General features: G+C 50.6%; 2 protein-coding genes across 2 annotated transcripts in view; both read right to left on the bottom strand.

Moving 5' to 3' along the window:
- Positions 1–3,181: 3,181 nt before the first annotated feature.
- On the bottom strand, positions 3,182–9,787 carry LOC108863756 (fas-binding factor 1-like). Its single transcript, XM_018638299.1, has 12 exons — positions 9,751–9,787; positions 8,657–8,792; positions 8,380–8,516; positions 7,821–7,999; positions 7,150–7,292; positions 6,685–6,871; positions 6,274–6,360; positions 5,770–6,122; positions 5,406–5,551; positions 4,203–4,360; positions 3,784–3,942; positions 3,182–3,301 (listed from the first exon to the last, which is right to left on the bottom strand). The coding sequence occupies exons 1-12, from the start codon at positions 9,785–9,787 to the stop codon at positions 3,182–3,184; spliced, it is 1,842 nt and encodes a 613-aa protein (XP_018493815.1).
- A 791-nt stretch (positions 9,788–10,578) lies between these two features.
- LOC114827973 (uncharacterized) overlaps positions 10,579–17,017 on the bottom strand; it is a 9,329-nt gene continuing 2,890 nt past the window's right edge. The window contains exons 2-7 of the mRNA XM_029110601.1: positions 16,248–16,421; positions 15,168–15,427; positions 14,439–14,451; positions 11,494–11,654; positions 10,920–11,067; positions 10,579–10,695 (exon numbers count right to left, since the gene is read on the bottom strand). Coding sequence (XP_028966434.1) covers positions 10,620–10,695; positions 10,920–11,067; positions 11,494–11,654; positions 14,439–14,451; positions 15,168–15,427; positions 16,248–16,421 — 832 coding nt within the window. The 3' untranslated portion in view covers positions 10,579–10,619. The remainder of the gene's footprint in view (positions 10,696–10,919; positions 11,068–11,493; positions 11,655–14,438; positions 14,452–15,167; positions 15,428–16,247; positions 16,422–17,017) is intronic.

Raw genomic sequence — 17,017 nt, 5'->3', positions numbered from 1 at the left:
CCCATGAGAACGGGCGCGTTTGTGACGCGTATGATTTCGACGTTTGCAGATGACGCAGGACGCGACGATTATCGTGGTGAGGAATAATACGCAAGACACCACGCCTCCGATTAGGAGAAGGAGCGCCTCGGCGTCCCTGGAATTGCATAATACAGACACGAGCATCATTTCAATGTCGACTTACGCCCACGGCTCTGCGTGGGCCGGAAAGAAGGACGGCTCCCTTGTGGAGACAGGAATGGAGATTCCGACCGATTGTGAGCGCTCACGTTCACAGAGACGAACAGATCTGGATATTTCGAAAACACGTCTCGATTGAGAACTCTCCCGTCTTCTCGCTCGGTGGCGCCTCCGAAGGATCTGTCAACTTCGCCAGCGATCGTTCGAGAACTCGAACGCAGAACAGAACTAAGATGGGAACTGAAGGGCGGGAACTGGGGAGGCCGATGCTTGCATAAAGCTCCACGTTCCGACTATCTTGGTTCTCGTCTGTCTTTTTTTTCTGCCTCAGCACGTAGCTGGCCAGCTGCTGGCTCCGATCCCGGCCGCTCGTTGAATATATCATCACAGTGTAGGCGGCCACTTACGTGTTCTTAAGGTGATCGGGCGTCTTCCCAATAAACTCCTTGCAGCAGAGAGGTTGAGTGCTCTGACCGCAACAGAATACGCGCGCACCGCTCATGACGGGACATTTGAAACCAGCGATTTGTCGCCCGAAAGCGTCGGTGAAATCCGGGCATACTGGTCCTTCATTCAAAACTGAAATAATTTGCCTTTCATGAGATTACCGATTACAATCCTCGGATTAGATGAATCTCTACCCCCTCAGGTCACTAACTCAGACTTCCGAGAGAATCGGCCGCCAATCAGCTCAGCTGATCGCTACAATGGCCTTCCGGAACCGCGAATGAGAAGCGTCAACAATATTGGGGAACCGCTACGATTCTCTTCCACAGGGAGATCGAGGGTGATTCGCAACAGTGGAATCAGGATAGAGTCGATAAACGACGAAAACCGAAAAACCTCGTCCAAAACCTCGTCAAGGCGAAGTAATCCCATCGGAATCGGGGGCTTTTGGGTATCCCGTCATGGAACCAGGATTCGTCTGCGTCCCGTATCAGCGAGACATAGAAACGCAGGAAACTAGCACAGGGCATCGCGGAAGTCGATGACCGTCTTTCATCTACGTATCGAACAATGGTCGAGCTCCGCTCGGCCTTCACGCTACACCTACCTGGCATTTGGGCGTTGAACTGTATGTAACGAGTTTCGGCACTCATTGTGAACGCTTGAACACTTCAGAGCGAGCGAATTGCGCGACTCATGGTAACCTGAACAAGACTCGTACTCATTAATCACGGCGTTTCCGTTTCTATTGTTCTTCCCGAGGGCTTGGGAGGCAGGGACGAACGTGGGGCTGACCGCTAGACAGAGCTTCCCCGTCTAGAACGTCTTGTGTGGGAATTGGCTTTTAGTTGGGAATATGAATGGTGCGCCAGAATGCAATAAGGCTCAAGGCTAGCGTATCCCCAAATTATCGCACGCGTCTGGAAGGAGCAGATTCCGAGTCCTTGAGGTAAGCTCCTCGATCTCCCGATCCATGAGAAGTGTCCAAGAGACCCCTTGCAAGTTTTAGGAATGATCGAACAGGACGACCGTTATTCACCTGGTTCTCATCGCTTGGCACTGATGACAGCAGAGGTTTGTTTGCCTGGGAAACTGGGTTACGGAATTGGAAATCCTAGGGTTTTCACAAAAATACAGACTCCGAGAGGGTTGGGAGTTGTGCCAAAGCCTGTATTTGCTAAGTAGAGGAGCGTAAAACGTAGCACAAAGCGTTCGGAAACGCTGTTTTAATAGCTCCTGAGCATAGCCATCTCTCGGTGGTGGGTTTCTCTTCGGCTCTGTGATCTCAAATGGTCTCTGTGAGCGCATGCGCGCGGCCCCCTTTAAGAGACTCTCTCGCCTCATTCCTTCTAGGTTGGGGCGCTGCAGCGGGCACTTCGAATCTTGTTCATGGCCTGAGACCTCTACTGTTTTCGCGGTTTCGTGGACGGCACCGGAAAAATTAATCCGAGATTCACACTCACCTCGCAGGCTCAAGCCTGAAAGACGGCTTCAACGTGGTTTTCCGTGTCGGAGTCGATACGATGGATCCGCTCCGGCAACCACCAGAATGTCGGTAGCGCCTCCAGTCTCGGAACTACCGCTGTTCGCTATGCGTGGATTCTCGACTATCCGTATCGAGGGTTTCGGGCGCTCCCGAGCTCCTTGGGAATCGGGGGAAATGGGCTGGTACCGCTGATTCGCGTCGAGCCGCGAAATGCAATGAGGAGTCCACAGCATCTTGGAACGCCCCAATGTTCCCACCGCTCCCTCTCGCGCGGAACAATCGGCTCGATTGGCTCGGTAACTCGGCTCGAGCATCCAAAAGGTTCTCCCACAGGACATCGGGCGGAGGATCGAGATGAATACTCGTATTCGGGAGGGGTCCTATTAACGAGTCGGTCTCATGATGAATGCGACTCGCGAAATTCCTTATTCGAGCATTTCAATGAGTCTCTCTTCGTCTCACTTCGATCACATTCGAGTATTTATTAGGAATTATGAGGAATACTTAGAGTTTCGAAAGTAGAATCAGGGCTTGGGGGCATCTTTCCTCCAGCTGCACGGGAGGAGGTCTCTCGGGGGCGGGGAGGGGGGGGGCACTTATTCATAAAACCTTACACGTGGCATTCGCACGTCGGAGGATAATGGCCGTAAGGTTCGCCTGGTTTGAGCAAACATGAGACAAAAACTTGGCACATGCTCTATTACGACGATAAAAGAGTGTGTCGAACTCGAGTCGACACCGAGATATGGCGCGGGATGATCGAAAGTCCGTCTTCCAGGATCGTAGTGGGACAATATTCACAGCCAATATGAATTAATTACGCTTGGAAGCAAAACGAGATCACTGACCATCTGACCTACAGGGAAACCAATGACTAACCAATAGACTCTCGCAACGTAGCTTACGGGAGGCTGTGTGTGTATGTTACGACAGAGACGTTCGTCCGTTTCCCAGACGAGCTCTCAACGGCCCGGATGGAGGAGGCGTACGACCATCGCGGAATTGATTCGAACACGATATCGCAATCAGAATTATTCCATCGGCCCAAGGGTCGCGGTAAGACTCGCTTTATAGGTTCTCCTGCTGATAGCTTCTCCAGATGAACATCGCCTGGGATATAGCAGCATTCGTCGATTGGGTTGGTACCCTTGAGGATTTTATGTCTGCTGGCCTACCAGCCTGTGGAGCCTGTAATGAAATCCATATTAGAACGTCGCCGACACCGAGCATGAGAGAGGCAAGCTCGGTTTCCATCTAATCAATTGGAGTCAGGCATTCGGTTGACTCGATCCGATGCGACGTCGGCTCGGAATATCACTCGTTATGAAAAGCATGTAAAAAGTTCAAACTTGAGAATTCTCGACCGCCGCAGTAGATAGACGGTACCTCGGAGGCTTTGCCGCGTCTAGCGAGCTCCTCTTCCCACGAAGACAGGAAAGCCTTCAAGCGGCTATCTGTGCTCGCCTAGAGAAATGAATCGCCCAATTTACATAAACTCATCGCAAATTCGGCAGCGATTCAAGATGTGGCGCCTCGATTCCCAACCGAGACAGATATTGCGGCTGTGGCAGCAGCAGCAGCTCAACAAGTGCTGAGGGTACGGGGAACAAATCGCGAATCGATGGGGAATCAAATCAGAGAGGCTACCCGTTCCGACTGCCGTCTCTTACCGGGACCGAGACTTGAGCCATGTTCCTGTCTGCGACGATTTGAGCCACTAATCCCCGATGTTCTCGTAGGAGCATATGGCGGAAGTCTTCTTGCGCGTCGACGAAGCTGCGGATCTCTTTACGCAAACGGTTGACTTCTGATCGGGTCTCATCTTGAGCCTGGAACATGAATGATACGACATTGATCGGCTTCCGGGCTTGCTCGCGGGAGCTTCTGAAACTTCGAAAGGTCCAGTCTGAGGCGAAAATATTCGCAATCGATGAATATTTAACCCCGGAGAGGGAGATTATTTTCCGAAAGACTCTGCAGTTTTCGTAGGGAGCCTCATTGCTCTCTTGCCTCTAAAAAATCAGACTGGACATACACCAGCACTGACGGAAAATCGGGTAGGAAAGACTTTTACGCAGCCTGTACAGACCTCCGTCGCTTTGTCGGCGATAATACTCAATCGCTGGGTGAGCTCGTCAACTCGGGCTGGTCCTGACAAAATTTTCCTCTCCATCATCTGCAGCCTTTTTTCCATCTTCTCGCAGAACTCCGACATCAAAGAATGCTGCAGAAATTCCAATCGGCTCACTGCGGAGCGGAACGAAAAAGGAGGAGGGAGTGGGCCTTAGTTAGAAGCTGTCGGTTTTGGGGCGAGAGTTCGAGTCTAACGAGCAAACGGAAATTCGTCGCCGGATCGACCGCCCGCGTATTTCAGAAGACAAATAGCTCCAATTCATTCCTCTGCCGTGAGGAAAAACCTGCCTTTCGCAAGCAACTCTCGAAGGGAAAATCTACGAGTCTTCAAAGCAGGCGAGTGTGCCAAGTGTGCAAATTGGGTCTTTCCGAAAAAGATGTAGGTGACGTATCCGCATGACATACGAGTGCTTAGCGTTCAGCCCTGGGCGATGCTGCTATCGGAAGTCTTCGCCGGCTCGCTCGGCGTAGGCAAGACGAATCCCGCTTCGAATGAATTCGACGAGAACTTATCGCTGTCAGTTTCGTATGAAGATACGATAAAATCCGTCGAATGATTCTAATTGAGCCGACAGTGAGCTTAGATCTCTCTTACAGGACCGACGCCTGGTTCAGCGATGAGCGCGTATAAGAGTTTTTGTGCAAGCGTGCTTCCCAAGTCTTCCTACGTGGCTCCCATTTTGTGAATCCCAATGGCTAAGTATCATTCTGACGTAGACGTAATGCTCAAAATACATCCCATGCCGAATCGCAGGTTTTGTCGAAGGCGGCTGGTCTGGCAAAGAAAGAGAACGCTCCTCAGCCAATTAGGGTTTCGTAAGAGAGCGATATCGACGCAATGTCTGTAGGGGGCTGTGAGGGCAACGGAACTCCGTTCGGCAACAACCATCCAGAATTAGCCCCATGAAACCCGGTGAAGGAGCGCGATTTAGACAGTAGAATCCGACCGGAGTTTCTTCCGCGGAGGCACTGAAGATTGATGAACCATGATGACTTAATCGGTCATTTTGCAGCTAAGCGAGGTGAATTTTCAAAGGCATCGATTTCTCAGTGGTTTTTCACGCATGCGACTGATATGTGCACCTCCCAACTCTATTCCGTTTCGCGATCGCTGCGATCAACGACATGACGATCATGCATACGTTTTCGGACTTCTCACCTAGATTGTAAACTTTATTCGTGAGGTCTCGGACCGATCTCGTTTGGTCGAAAGCTCTGGACACCTGATCTATCTCCTCTTGCTTTGTTTTCTCGAGCATCATGAGCTCTCTTTCGTGCTCACTCTTCATCTTCATGACGAGCAGGCTGGAGAAGCAGAAAGAATAACTTGAAGCGAAAGGAGAAGCCTATGATTGCGAGTGATTCAGATCAAATGAGGATCGACTTCAAGACATTCTTCCGAAGTTTTTCCCCTCGGCTTCACGGAGAAGTCCAGTTGTCTAGAGGAGATCACATTGGAGATTCCTTGTTCTTCTATTTATCCACGGTGTTCGGGATGTAGAATATACACAGTACACGCTTACTTGTTTGCTTTGTTGATTCGATCCACCGTTTGTTCGTACTTTTCGCGCACTTCAATCTCGAAGCGTTCCCGAGTTTGCTCTTGTTCGAGCTTGATTCGCTCCTCTCGAGCCCGGCGCTCCTCCTCGTGTAGTTTCTGCAGTTCGAACTCTTCGGAGAGCCGTTGTCTCATGTCGGTGAATCCACCTCTGATCGTTTCCAAGAAGGAGCTCTGCTCCGTGGAGAGCTTTTCGAGTTTTTGTTCGATTCCATCCCGCCACGAATTCGACTTCGAGTCCTGTGCTTGTTTAATCGCCTCATCCTTCATGAGAAGGAGCTGTCTCTGGAGTTCCAGTTGACCCCTCAGAGCTTCCACCTGGAAGAGGAATCCAAAATGTGACACTGTCTGTGACGACTAGGTAATCAAATCTGTTCGCGGGAGTTTCCCAGAGGATTCGCATGAGTCTGCGGTTGTCCCGGATTTTCAACCTGTCCTACCAAAGAGAATTCTCGCAAGGAAGCCTGACCTGGTCTCCATAGCTCTCGTGTCTTTCGAGACCGATATTCTCGACGCCCTTCTCCCCGTTGGTTCGAGTTTCCTTCCTGGAGATCTCCTGGAGTGGTCGGCGAGAGAGAATTCCATGTGAGAAGTGTTCTTGCTCTCCGATCTATGGCGTATCGATCTCTATTTGTCCCAGTCGACCCAAATCATGGGGCTTCCGCTACGGCTGCTCAAGCTACATTACCCGCGACAACAAGCCAACGGTAGCTTGTATCTTCGCCATCGAGCACAGTCATCATCGGAACGACGTTCAGTCCCATCGAAGCCGTCACCATCAGAACGACGGAAGGAGTACTGGCGCGAGCCAGAAACAAAATAGGGAATCGTGCGAAAAAACGTGGAAGCACTTGGGGAACGGCCAAGTGTTTGCAAGAACCTTTTGTGCGACGGATGTGACGCCACCGGCCGAGGTGTGCGCATTAATGCTTGCCGGTTCTGCTTCGACGGACGGCTGCGCATTATCGCTCTCCCGGGGTTTCCGGTCGACACTTTTTTTGATGTTGATTCCCGCCAGGCTATCCACATCCAGGAGGCCTCCTCGAGCTTGCCCGGGCTGCTTTTTCCTGCAACGACATGGAGCGAATCGTTTCGGCGCTGAACTGCATAAACACCCTCGGGGAGGTAGTCTTTAAAGCATTGCATCCGGAATCTTTCACTAGACTTTTCGCTCTCCGGAGCAGAGGGGAGAGTGCTTAAAGGAACATGAAAAGAGCCAAGAGAATAGCGCATGAGGGACTCCTATCAGGAGCTCCCTACCACGAGCTGTCCTTCCTTTCACAATCGACTCCATGGGAGGCGTTTTCCAGGAGAAATTTCATGCAGTTTATTCGGGCAAACCCACTTTTCTTGCTTTTCTCGACCCTGTGATGGTGGGAGCTGGACTTGTTTCTGAGCAAGGTTCGGCGACGACATCGATTCCCCTTCGCTCTCAGAAGAGTAATCCGAATAATCGCGTCTTGGCACATTGGATTTCCCGGAGAGAATCTGAAAGATCATTCCCGTCTTATTGATTGAAGTTTGCCGCCTCTTGAATTTGCCAGGATTGTCAGACGAGCAGAATCTCTCTGCTGAGCCCAAACAGTGACTCCACTACCCCAGTAGGCGCTTAGCGCGTACAATCACTCCGAAAGCCAACCCCCCACTCGTCATCTCTTCTCGTGCTCTGGAATGATTTCGCTGCTCTCTCTTTTAATCGCTGCGCTGAAGAAAATGAGCTCCTCCACCGAGACGCGCATGAATGAAGCTTCAAGCTACCGCTCGGGACATGTACATAGAATAAATATCTCTATTCCAATATCGTACGATCTTGCGCTGGTCGAATTAGCTTCCGTCATTCCAGAGGAGAAACTCCGGGGGAAATGACCCTGAAAACCTGAACCTCTCTCGTTTGTTCTCTGTTGACGAACGAGACTGCCCATGCTTGCGTTACACCCATTCCCGAGCCCAGAGGACCGAGGTAGCTAAAGCGCTAAATCGCTGCGATCACGTATGAGCCGAAAGCGTGGGGTTTACCTCTTCAATGGGAGACTTTGGGCGTGTTTGAGGTGTGGGGATTTTTTCCTGAGCAACGGTTTGTTTCTGAGAATGTTCACTGTGTTCTCCCTGGTGTGCTTGCTTCCGCGGTTGCAGAGCAGCCTTCCGAGCCTTAGTCCTGGACAAAATCGCATCCAGAGGATCAATGTCGGCGTCACCTGAGGAAAAAAAATCGTTACTTCGGCTCTGGTCGAGGACGTAGCGTCATTCCTCTCAGGATTGGTTATTCTATCGAGTTGATTGCAGCTCCGCCGATGGGGACTAGAATTAGAACTCGGGTGCAGTGTTTCCGAAGGACAACAGATGTTCAACAGAGGAAAACGAAATCGTCCGCGAGGAACGAAAACACGTGTTGGATATATTCCTCTGGAGAACGGTGGAGCATTTGTCCGCCTTCGAGACACAAGTCACGCGCGGCTCGGCCTCTGGGACCGAAAATTTTTGTAGGCCGCCTCGGCTGTAACGGAACGAATGCTGCTTCCCAGTGTACATATGCACTGTTCGAGAGAGGCAAAAACCCTGCGAATATTGTTCTCACTTTGCAATTTTTGTGGCGGACCGCTACTCGCGACTTGAGATGTCCTTTGGGCTTCTTGCGCGGTGGTGGCTTTGGTCGGAGCCGAGTTACCGAACAAGGCGGTGAGAAAGGTGTTTTCTTTGGAGCTTGTCGCCGCCCTGAAATAGTTCCGTCTCCTCGCAGAGAAGTTCATATGACCAGAATAGCCTCAGACTGGATTTGGAATATTTGCTCTATTCCTGTTGCTCTCCTCCTTTCCTTGCTGTTCCACAAGAAATGCCATTGCTTTCTTTCTTACCCTTGGCTGATCCTAGGCTCGTCATCGAAAAGTGAAATCCGCGCAGAGCTTTTAGAGGGTGTGAGAACGGTGGGTTTCTTGCTTTTATCCTCTTCCACGGCATTCTTCAGAATTTCGTCCAATTCGTTGTCGAAATCTTACGCCGGAAGTCAAATTTAGTATTCTATATGGAGGCCGTTGGATCGAGCTCTTGTTGCTGTCGGCTAGGCTGTGAGCCGACAGCCGGATGTTTCGCAAAGTTGATCTTGTTTCCGATCCCGTTTCGCGAACATTGCTTTTGTAATTTCCCGGATTGAGTGCTCTTGGCACTTTGCCGGACCTGCTCCCCAGCTCCTGAACTTTCTGATTGAGTCATCCGTTCATGTGTGCATGCGGTCCTCAATCGCTGTAATCAGAGCTCTGACGGCGACAGAATATCTGCGACGGGAATAAGCCAGCACGATCCCACGTCCCGTGATATTTGCCAAAGCACCGGATGAAAAGCCTGCGGTCTTTCCACAGTGACAGTCATGGTCACGTGCAACGTCTCTCTGGGCCGCGATATCCCAGAGTTTCCTAAGTTGATTACCTCTATATTACGACAACAGAGCGACCGATTAGCGGAGTAAATAATCGAGTTTATCTGAATGAAACAAATGACAGCGAAAAGGAGAGCCGTCGGCGGATATCTTCGTGGATTTCGAATGATAGGAGGAAAAAAAAGTTCGAATTTCGAGCTGTACCCGCAACTGCTGTTATATGGAAGAACTTGGGACTTCGTGGGAAAGAATTCTGACTCCTAATCCATGTCGGCTCTTGGTTCCCAAAGCTGCGAGCAAATCGGAATGACTCCGGCGAGTTTTCCGAGGAAATTTTGGGAACCTCCCGGGGAAACACGGATTTTCTTCCCGAATTTCCTCCTAAGGCAATCACAAATCCTCCGCATTGAGTCGGGCCTCTCCAGGTGGAGATTCGAGACTGCACGCTCCGAAACCCGACCATCCGAAGACTGCGAAACATCCAACTCCAGTTGATCCCGGCGGATACCGTCTTGCCTTCAGCGGAACTTGAGAGACCGCTCCGGTAAAATAACTTATCCAAGTTTACAAACATACCGTCAAAATCGTCCATGGCGGCTTGTTCCGCGTGCATTTGTTATACCGCGCACGTTGCTAAGGACAACAGGGGATGAAAAGGAGAGAGAGGTAGAGCACGACCGGCGCAGCTTCAACCGAGAGAGAGGAGGAGCTCCCAGCCCCACAGTACTTTCGGGAACGCCAGATGGGGAAGAATCGTGGGAGAGCCTCCGTTTAGAAAGCGAGTAAATAAACAGCGACGATGCCTTTTAATTCATGAAGCTAACGGAAACCGATCCTGCGACTTCGATCCACGCGCTTCATTTCTCCACTGAGGGCTAAACAGCTGATTCTTTTCTCCGCCGACCCGCTTCATGGGGAAGGATCTGATTGCCAGGTAGCGGATGATTGGAAATTGATCCCCTTGAACGAACGGGGGCAGCCAATCCTGCGGCATCCGGAGGCGGGATCGATTTAGATTCGAAAATCCGGGCATTAAAACTCTTGCGCTATCACAGTCGTGAGTAGGACCTCATTCTAGCAATGGGATCCGTTCGCACACCACAAGGAGCTCGATCTCCTAGACACGACCTTTCGGAATCATGGACTATCGTTGAGAACCGAGTGCGCCCCTCTCTCGATGGCAGTTCGAGATATTTCTCAGTCAAGCACAAAAAGGACGAGAAGCTTCATCAATGAGCCGTGGAGCTCAGCTCCGAAATGGAGGGAGCGGAATGAAAATGAATTTTTCCGTGGTAAAAGGTTCCAGAATCTTCATTCCCTAGTTTGGCTTTTGACTCGAAATTACATTCGGAGGGCATGAGTTGCTGTATAATCATTGTTACATATATTACACGTGAAACATTCAATCGAAGCATTCCACATCTGGCGTCTGGTCAGGATGAATTTTAGCCGGAAGACTTTTTCAGACTTATAGGGGCTGATGAGACCGTCCCTTTCCGACTCGATTTACGTTTCTGGACCCTGGGAAAGATAATAAGTGGGTTCACGACTTCGTTCTGAGACGCCTATAGCTGTTTAGAGGTCTGGTGAAGAGCTTCTACAACATACATATACAAATGTACTGAACATCCTCTCCCGGAGTGGCACCATCAATGATGAATAATATATATACATCTATATATATATAACTCGCTATCAATCACTCCTCACTGCGGAGATGTTGCAAGATTGGGATAAGCACTTACCATTCTTTCCAGCCGGGGGGCGCCTGCCACCCTGGTGGTGGTTGCCATCCCTCAGGTGGGACCCAACCTTGAGGGGGTAGCCAATGCTTCCCGCTCTCGCTGCCTTCCTCGACTTTCCATTGTTCACCCGTTTGTCCATAGTCACCGCCTAGAACAAATGTGCAATTTGAATGTTTGACCATTTGGATCTCGTCGGGCTGATCCTCGGGAGCCAGGGAACGAAGAATTCATACGAATCCGATAGGGTGCTCGACTCAATTGATGGCTCACAGAGACGCCGTCACAAGACGAGAGACAGCTACGCCATCGTATCATGCCTCGTGTCTTCCTCGATGTTGGTCGGGGGAGTATGCTTTTAAATCTCTCAATTTTCCGACGATTTGGATTAATAATGGGACGTGGGGATCCGCTACGAGGTCAGAACACGAGTCGAGATTAAATATCCTGTTTCTCCCGTATCCGCACAGAGAGCAGGCGTGAGGAGACCGAGCTGTTCGCCCGAAGGAAGCGACAGAATCTCTAAACTCGTTGCAAACAAGAGTCATCCAACCTTGGACCTGACCCGGAAGCTTACCCGTCGAGTGTGTGGCTCCATGATCTCCTTTGGCTTGCCATCCTTTTTCGCTCCAAATTTTATCTCTGTCTTCGGCATTCGCAGGCCATTGATGGTGATGTGCGCTGCCCGAATCCTTCACAGTCGCCTCATACACTTTTCCTGAAATGTCGAGGCGGAGACTTCAATCTTTTTTCCTTCACACAAGAGGCGATCATTTTCTCACCCATCGTCCTTCTCCCGCGATTATTGTCGCCCTCTTCTGATCTCTTGCTGTGTACGGCGATGAGAAATTCACGGTGAAGCGGGTCTGTGTCTCGGGTTAAGCCCAGGGTACCGACAGATGAGCGCAGCTCGTAAAGATTATCGCGCCCGGCGTTCCGGGCGAACAGAAAAGCGTCTTCTAACCACATCTTCTGTAGCTACTCGATACGGGCCAAGGTAAGAGGATGACTGTCTGCCTGTTTTATATCCGCAACTTCCAAAGGGCCCCACGCGTACCTACCCCGAGCGGGACTTTCCTCAGGATTCGAGAACACCATCACCACCTGATTCGACACGGAAAGAGCAAGGCTTCGTCCTTCGAAGAAGCTTCAGCTCCGATATCGTGGAGCGTCCAAAATCCATCCGATCCCACGGATAATAAATAAATAATTACTCTCCTGACGGATTGCCGCCCGTCGGAGTCGGTCGCTCGCATCGTAGGTTTTTCACTCACGAGACCGGCGTTCATTATCGTAATTAGGCTGTCAGCCAAGAGCTCATCCCGGCTGCCTGTCAAGAATGTGATCAGGTTCCTCGGAGGGAGCTTATGAGCTCAAAAATTGTTCTGATGTATGGATGAAGAATTTCCACGTTCCACGAGAAAACACGAATGATCTTTCGCAGCTACAGCAAAGCCCGTTCCGAATGAGCATCGAATGGCAGACAAGTTCCTATATAAATCAAAAGCGCTCCGACTCGTCCTCCATCATTCATCGACTGACTCCTATTGCCGCAGATCAGAGGATGAGAAAGAGGAAGCGAACTGAGAGAGGGAAAAAGTACGGTGAAGACCTGGAACGAACTTGGAGTGACATAAAAAAGGGTTGGGCACTGAGATCTATGACACTAATATGGACAGTGGTCAGCCCAAGCAATCGAGCGGCCAATCTAATAGAGAGATTCTAATCCAATCGGATCCGACGAAATATATCTTCTGGCGAAGTGAGCCGTTGGGATCGCTAGCTCTCTCGGAGCTCAACGTCGTTGCCGTAGTCCCCGTCGTGGTCGTCGTCGTATCATAAACAACTGAGATCCTCCCGGAGGAGGGCCGAAAAAGATAGCCGAGGGAGCAGAAGACCTAAGATTGGTGCATTTCCTCCATCTTTATTGCATCCGGTCCGAGGAACCGAATATGCGGATTTCGTTGTCCTCCCTAATCATGATCAAACGGCAAAGCGGAGGGATCTAGGGGCGCGGACTGAGCGAGAGCGCGATCGAGCAAGTACCTACCCAACCACCATGTCAGCGGACGAAACAGCCGCACACAGCAGACACGACATCTACGAGAGACTGGGATGAGCAGCACGACGTCTGATCCTCACGATATTCCGGGGAGGATAACGTTCCAATTTACGTGTTCTCGCCTCCTATAGCATGGAACGCTCTCTTCTCATTTTCGCTCATTCCCATAAAGCGAAGGGAATCGCGCGGATTCGATCAGATTGGGTTCAGGTATGCGCAAGGTTTCGTCTCATCACCCGCAAGCACGATACTCATCCGTTTGTTTTTTGAGCGGCGGCATCTTTTCAAGCACAGCCTTGGAATGATATGCGAATTTCCCGGGAAATCTTGCCGCATCAGTAGGATAGCTCGATGACATGGATGTGCTCAGATTCTAATCAGGGCCGACGTTTGATTCTCGAGACCCCGGCTCGAATCGAGACGAGCCGAGAGATTTGAAGTTGACTCGGCCACTCGGGTTTTCGTCGCGCCATAAGCGCCGGAGCTCTCTCAAGCTTGCTTGCTTGATTGGCCATATAATATGATGTTATTACTGTGCGCCAGGCCAGGGCCGTCCACGGACAAAAGCTTCAGGACGAGGTAGTAAAGTTGGATGAGCATCTATCTTACTGGAGCGAAACCCTTTCGTTGAGAAGAGGATCTCTTTTTATCTACTGCTACTCAACACGATAAAGACTCCCATCCTCAATCCATCTTCCTATCTCTCTACCGCAGTACTCTCTTAACATCTCTCTCGGTCGTTCGCCCGCTCGCTCGCCCGCGGTGTCAAACGCTAGTGATCTATTTAAAGAGCAGCGTCTAAGTAAATCACCGCAATCCTCCTGAGCTCTCGACACACATCGGGAAATGATATTATTCCCTCCTGATGCCTCGTGAGAAATTCCTCTCTGTCGATAGAATCAGTCGGAGCCGCCCGAATCATTCGCGTCGTTTCGTCATTTTCCGGTCGGAAATTGCTCGGAACGGTCCATCGGTCTGCCAGAATCTCGGACCACTGTGACGCTTCTCGCTATTTTCTGGATCAAATGAAGCGGGGTTCGGGAGCCGTCCACGAGAGAGCCTTTGCTGGGACTGATGGCTCTAGTGGGCTCAAGCGGAATCAATAGATGAAGGATCTAGGGGATTTTCAAGATCACAGAACAAAACAAACGGATCCAAGAACTAACACAGGAAAGACACACTTAGCCGCCAACGGAAAAGCTGAATACACAGATGGAGAGATAGTCAGACCGAGCGAGCCTGGGAAAAATTTGTCACCATCAGCTGTCGGCGGCACGATGACTGGACAAAGTAATCATACACAATCCAACTGTCTGTTATTGTGTTGCTCGCGGGCTCCCCCGAGAAATCGTCGCGGTCAACACCGAGCTCAAAAGTAGGAGTTTTTCTGAGCGGATTGGACACACCGCGTTGCAAAGGATCTCGTCATGGAATTCGAGCCACGTACGCTCTTTGCTCACGTATTGGACTGAGCTACAATGCCAACAAATTGGTGAACAACCAGTCCGATTTCGTTATACGGATGAGCAGTGGTTGTTCTCATTCTGGTTGAACCTTAGAAATATTCTAGAAAATATTATGGCTCCATCTTCCTAAAACTGACTGAGCCCATTCCCCGTTGTCTTCGGAGGAAGTTTTGAATTCCGTCCGAGGATTGAGAGATACTCTCGGAGGCCTCGAAAGGTCCAAGAACGAAAACAGTCGAGTCATCCGGCTCTTCCTCGAGGCTTGAAGATCAGCGGCGAGGACCGGAGGCCAATATGGATCGCGACGGAAACATCCGAGGTCCTCGTTGCATCCGGAACAACGCAACTTTCCAGAGCCCGGTGCGTTTCTGCGAGCGTCGCTCTGACATCTGCATCGCGTCCCGAGTTTGAAAATCTGCAGACACCCATATTTTGAATCAAGCTCAAATGAGCGGCTTCAACAACTCGACAATTAGGCTAATCTGAAAACTTTCCTAATAATAGACGACCTCGCGAGCGGAAACCGCTCTGTGGTGCTTTCGGAAGATGGGGAAGGAAATGAGGGAACAGACCAACAGACGTGAGCGACAAAAGCAGGAAATAACAGCGGGAGGCAAAAGCGAGCAGACCGTCAAAGGGGGAAAAGTTCGTCGATGGATGGGGTAGATTGAGTCAGGGAAAACGGAACGTCGAAGGCAACCAGGTAATACATATTGGACTAACCTTCGCCACCGTAGTATACTTGATCGGTGTGACCGCCTCCTCCGTGCCCACCGCCGCCCTGGTCCCAGCCCTTGTTGGCAGTCACTACGTGATGTTCCGCACCGGAGTCTTCTTTCTTATGAACGTGGATGTGCTTAATGACTTTCACCTCCTTGACCACGGGCACCTCCTTGTAGACTGGGATAGTTTTGTAAACTTTGACGGTTTTATAAACTGGGATCTCCTTAACGACGTGCTTCACTTTGATGACAGGTTTCACCCTGGAATGTCAAACATGGGCTGATTTAGCTGCTCGCTCTCTCTCTCTCTCGTCTCGCCCATTGGAGAATCGACTGATTCGGTTCGATAAATCCGGACACAGATGACACGGATAGAAACGCGCTCTCCGTGATCAACTTTCCTTCCGCAAGCGAAGTTGTTTGAGTATTTATCGTGTGGTAAGACTCGAAGTATGTACGCCGGACTCGGTGTGGTCGGTTGAAGGGTCGGTTTTCTTCGGAGAGTGACATGTCACCGTTTCTGATGAAACTGAGCCTTGGCTGCAGACGTTTGACACTGGGTGTCGGATACCCCTCTGATATCAGGAGAGAGCTTGGACAAAGAAAATACTCGAGCAGCCGCGAACGAACCAAAACCGATGGTTGGAATACGTTGATCGACCAACGCAGCCTCCGCTGAGCCCCACGGGTTGTGCTCACTGATGAGCATCAGCCGTCGGTGCCCTTTACGGCTGCGTATTCGGTTTACTCAAGCAACGGAACCGTGCTTCAGGGAATGACCTAGCGGACAGTTCTCAATTGGAAACTCAGACCGAAACCCTGACAGATAGATAACCGGGAGCTACGGTAGTCGCCAATAGACGCAGCTCTATCGAGTTCGGAAATCTTGGAAAATCTCAATCAGCGCTCCTTTGCGGGACGCTTGGGAAACATTATCGTGGGAACGAGCTGCTTCTTGGATTCCCCGTACCGATTGAGGCGGATAAGTGAGAGTCTACTGTCGCGTGATTCTATATACTTGAGAAATGTTTTCGATTTCGGGATATCGGACGACAGTTGATAAGTACATGAGGTAGCGTACCTGATGATCGTCTTTGTTTTGGTGTGCCAAGGATTATCCCAATCATCGTGTGAGCTATCGTCCCATCCATGGTCGTCGTCAGACCATCGTTTGATGAATCTGGCAAAGATGGTCGCTTCGCTGCTGATCACCAGCACACTCAATGTCCCGAGCAATAATAGGACATTCCTCATCCTGGAATCGAAATCGGCAATATCTCGCTAGATTTTGACTCACCAGAGCTCGTCACCGCAAATTGGAGCTATGCAAGATAAACTATGCTTATAATGTAGGCAATGATTATAATCATGGATGATAATTATCATTCCCATTCCATGTGGATGGAGAAGACGCGGGATACCGGATTAATCCGCGTCATATCTGGAGAAAGGCTCGGGTATCGTTCCCGACCCTGCAATCGGAGGCCCAGAATCATCGTTGGACCCACTTTCGACAGTCGTCTGTCTCGTCCACGGTCGTACCGAATACTGAAGCTGTGAAGTCGAGGCAAGAACTCCAGCTCGATGACTGGCTCAAGCGGAAACGACGCACAAGGACAGGGTAGAAGAGAGCACGCGAATGCTCCGTGTCATGCGACGTCAGCAGGAGTCGTTGGAGATTTATTGTTTCGTCCACAGGGACCTACTGCGTAAACGAGACGTCCGGCGAAAACAGTAAGTGCAGCAACAATGTATGCTGAACGAATGGAGAAACGAATGAATGAAAGCGCATGGCAGCGAACTTGCAGCGAACGAGGGCGCTGCGAGACGGCGGCAACGACAATGTCACCT

This window comes from Galendromus occidentalis, unplaced genomic scaffold (genome assembly GCF_000255335.2).
Source record: "Galendromus occidentalis unplaced genomic scaffold, Mocc_1.1 scf7180000076870, whole genome shotgun sequence".
In the NCBI taxonomy this organism is placed as follows: domain Eukaryota; kingdom Metazoa; phylum Arthropoda; class Arachnida; order Mesostigmata; family Phytoseiidae; genus Galendromus; species Galendromus occidentalis.
This window is presented reverse-complemented; position numbering and strand designations above follow the sequence as displayed.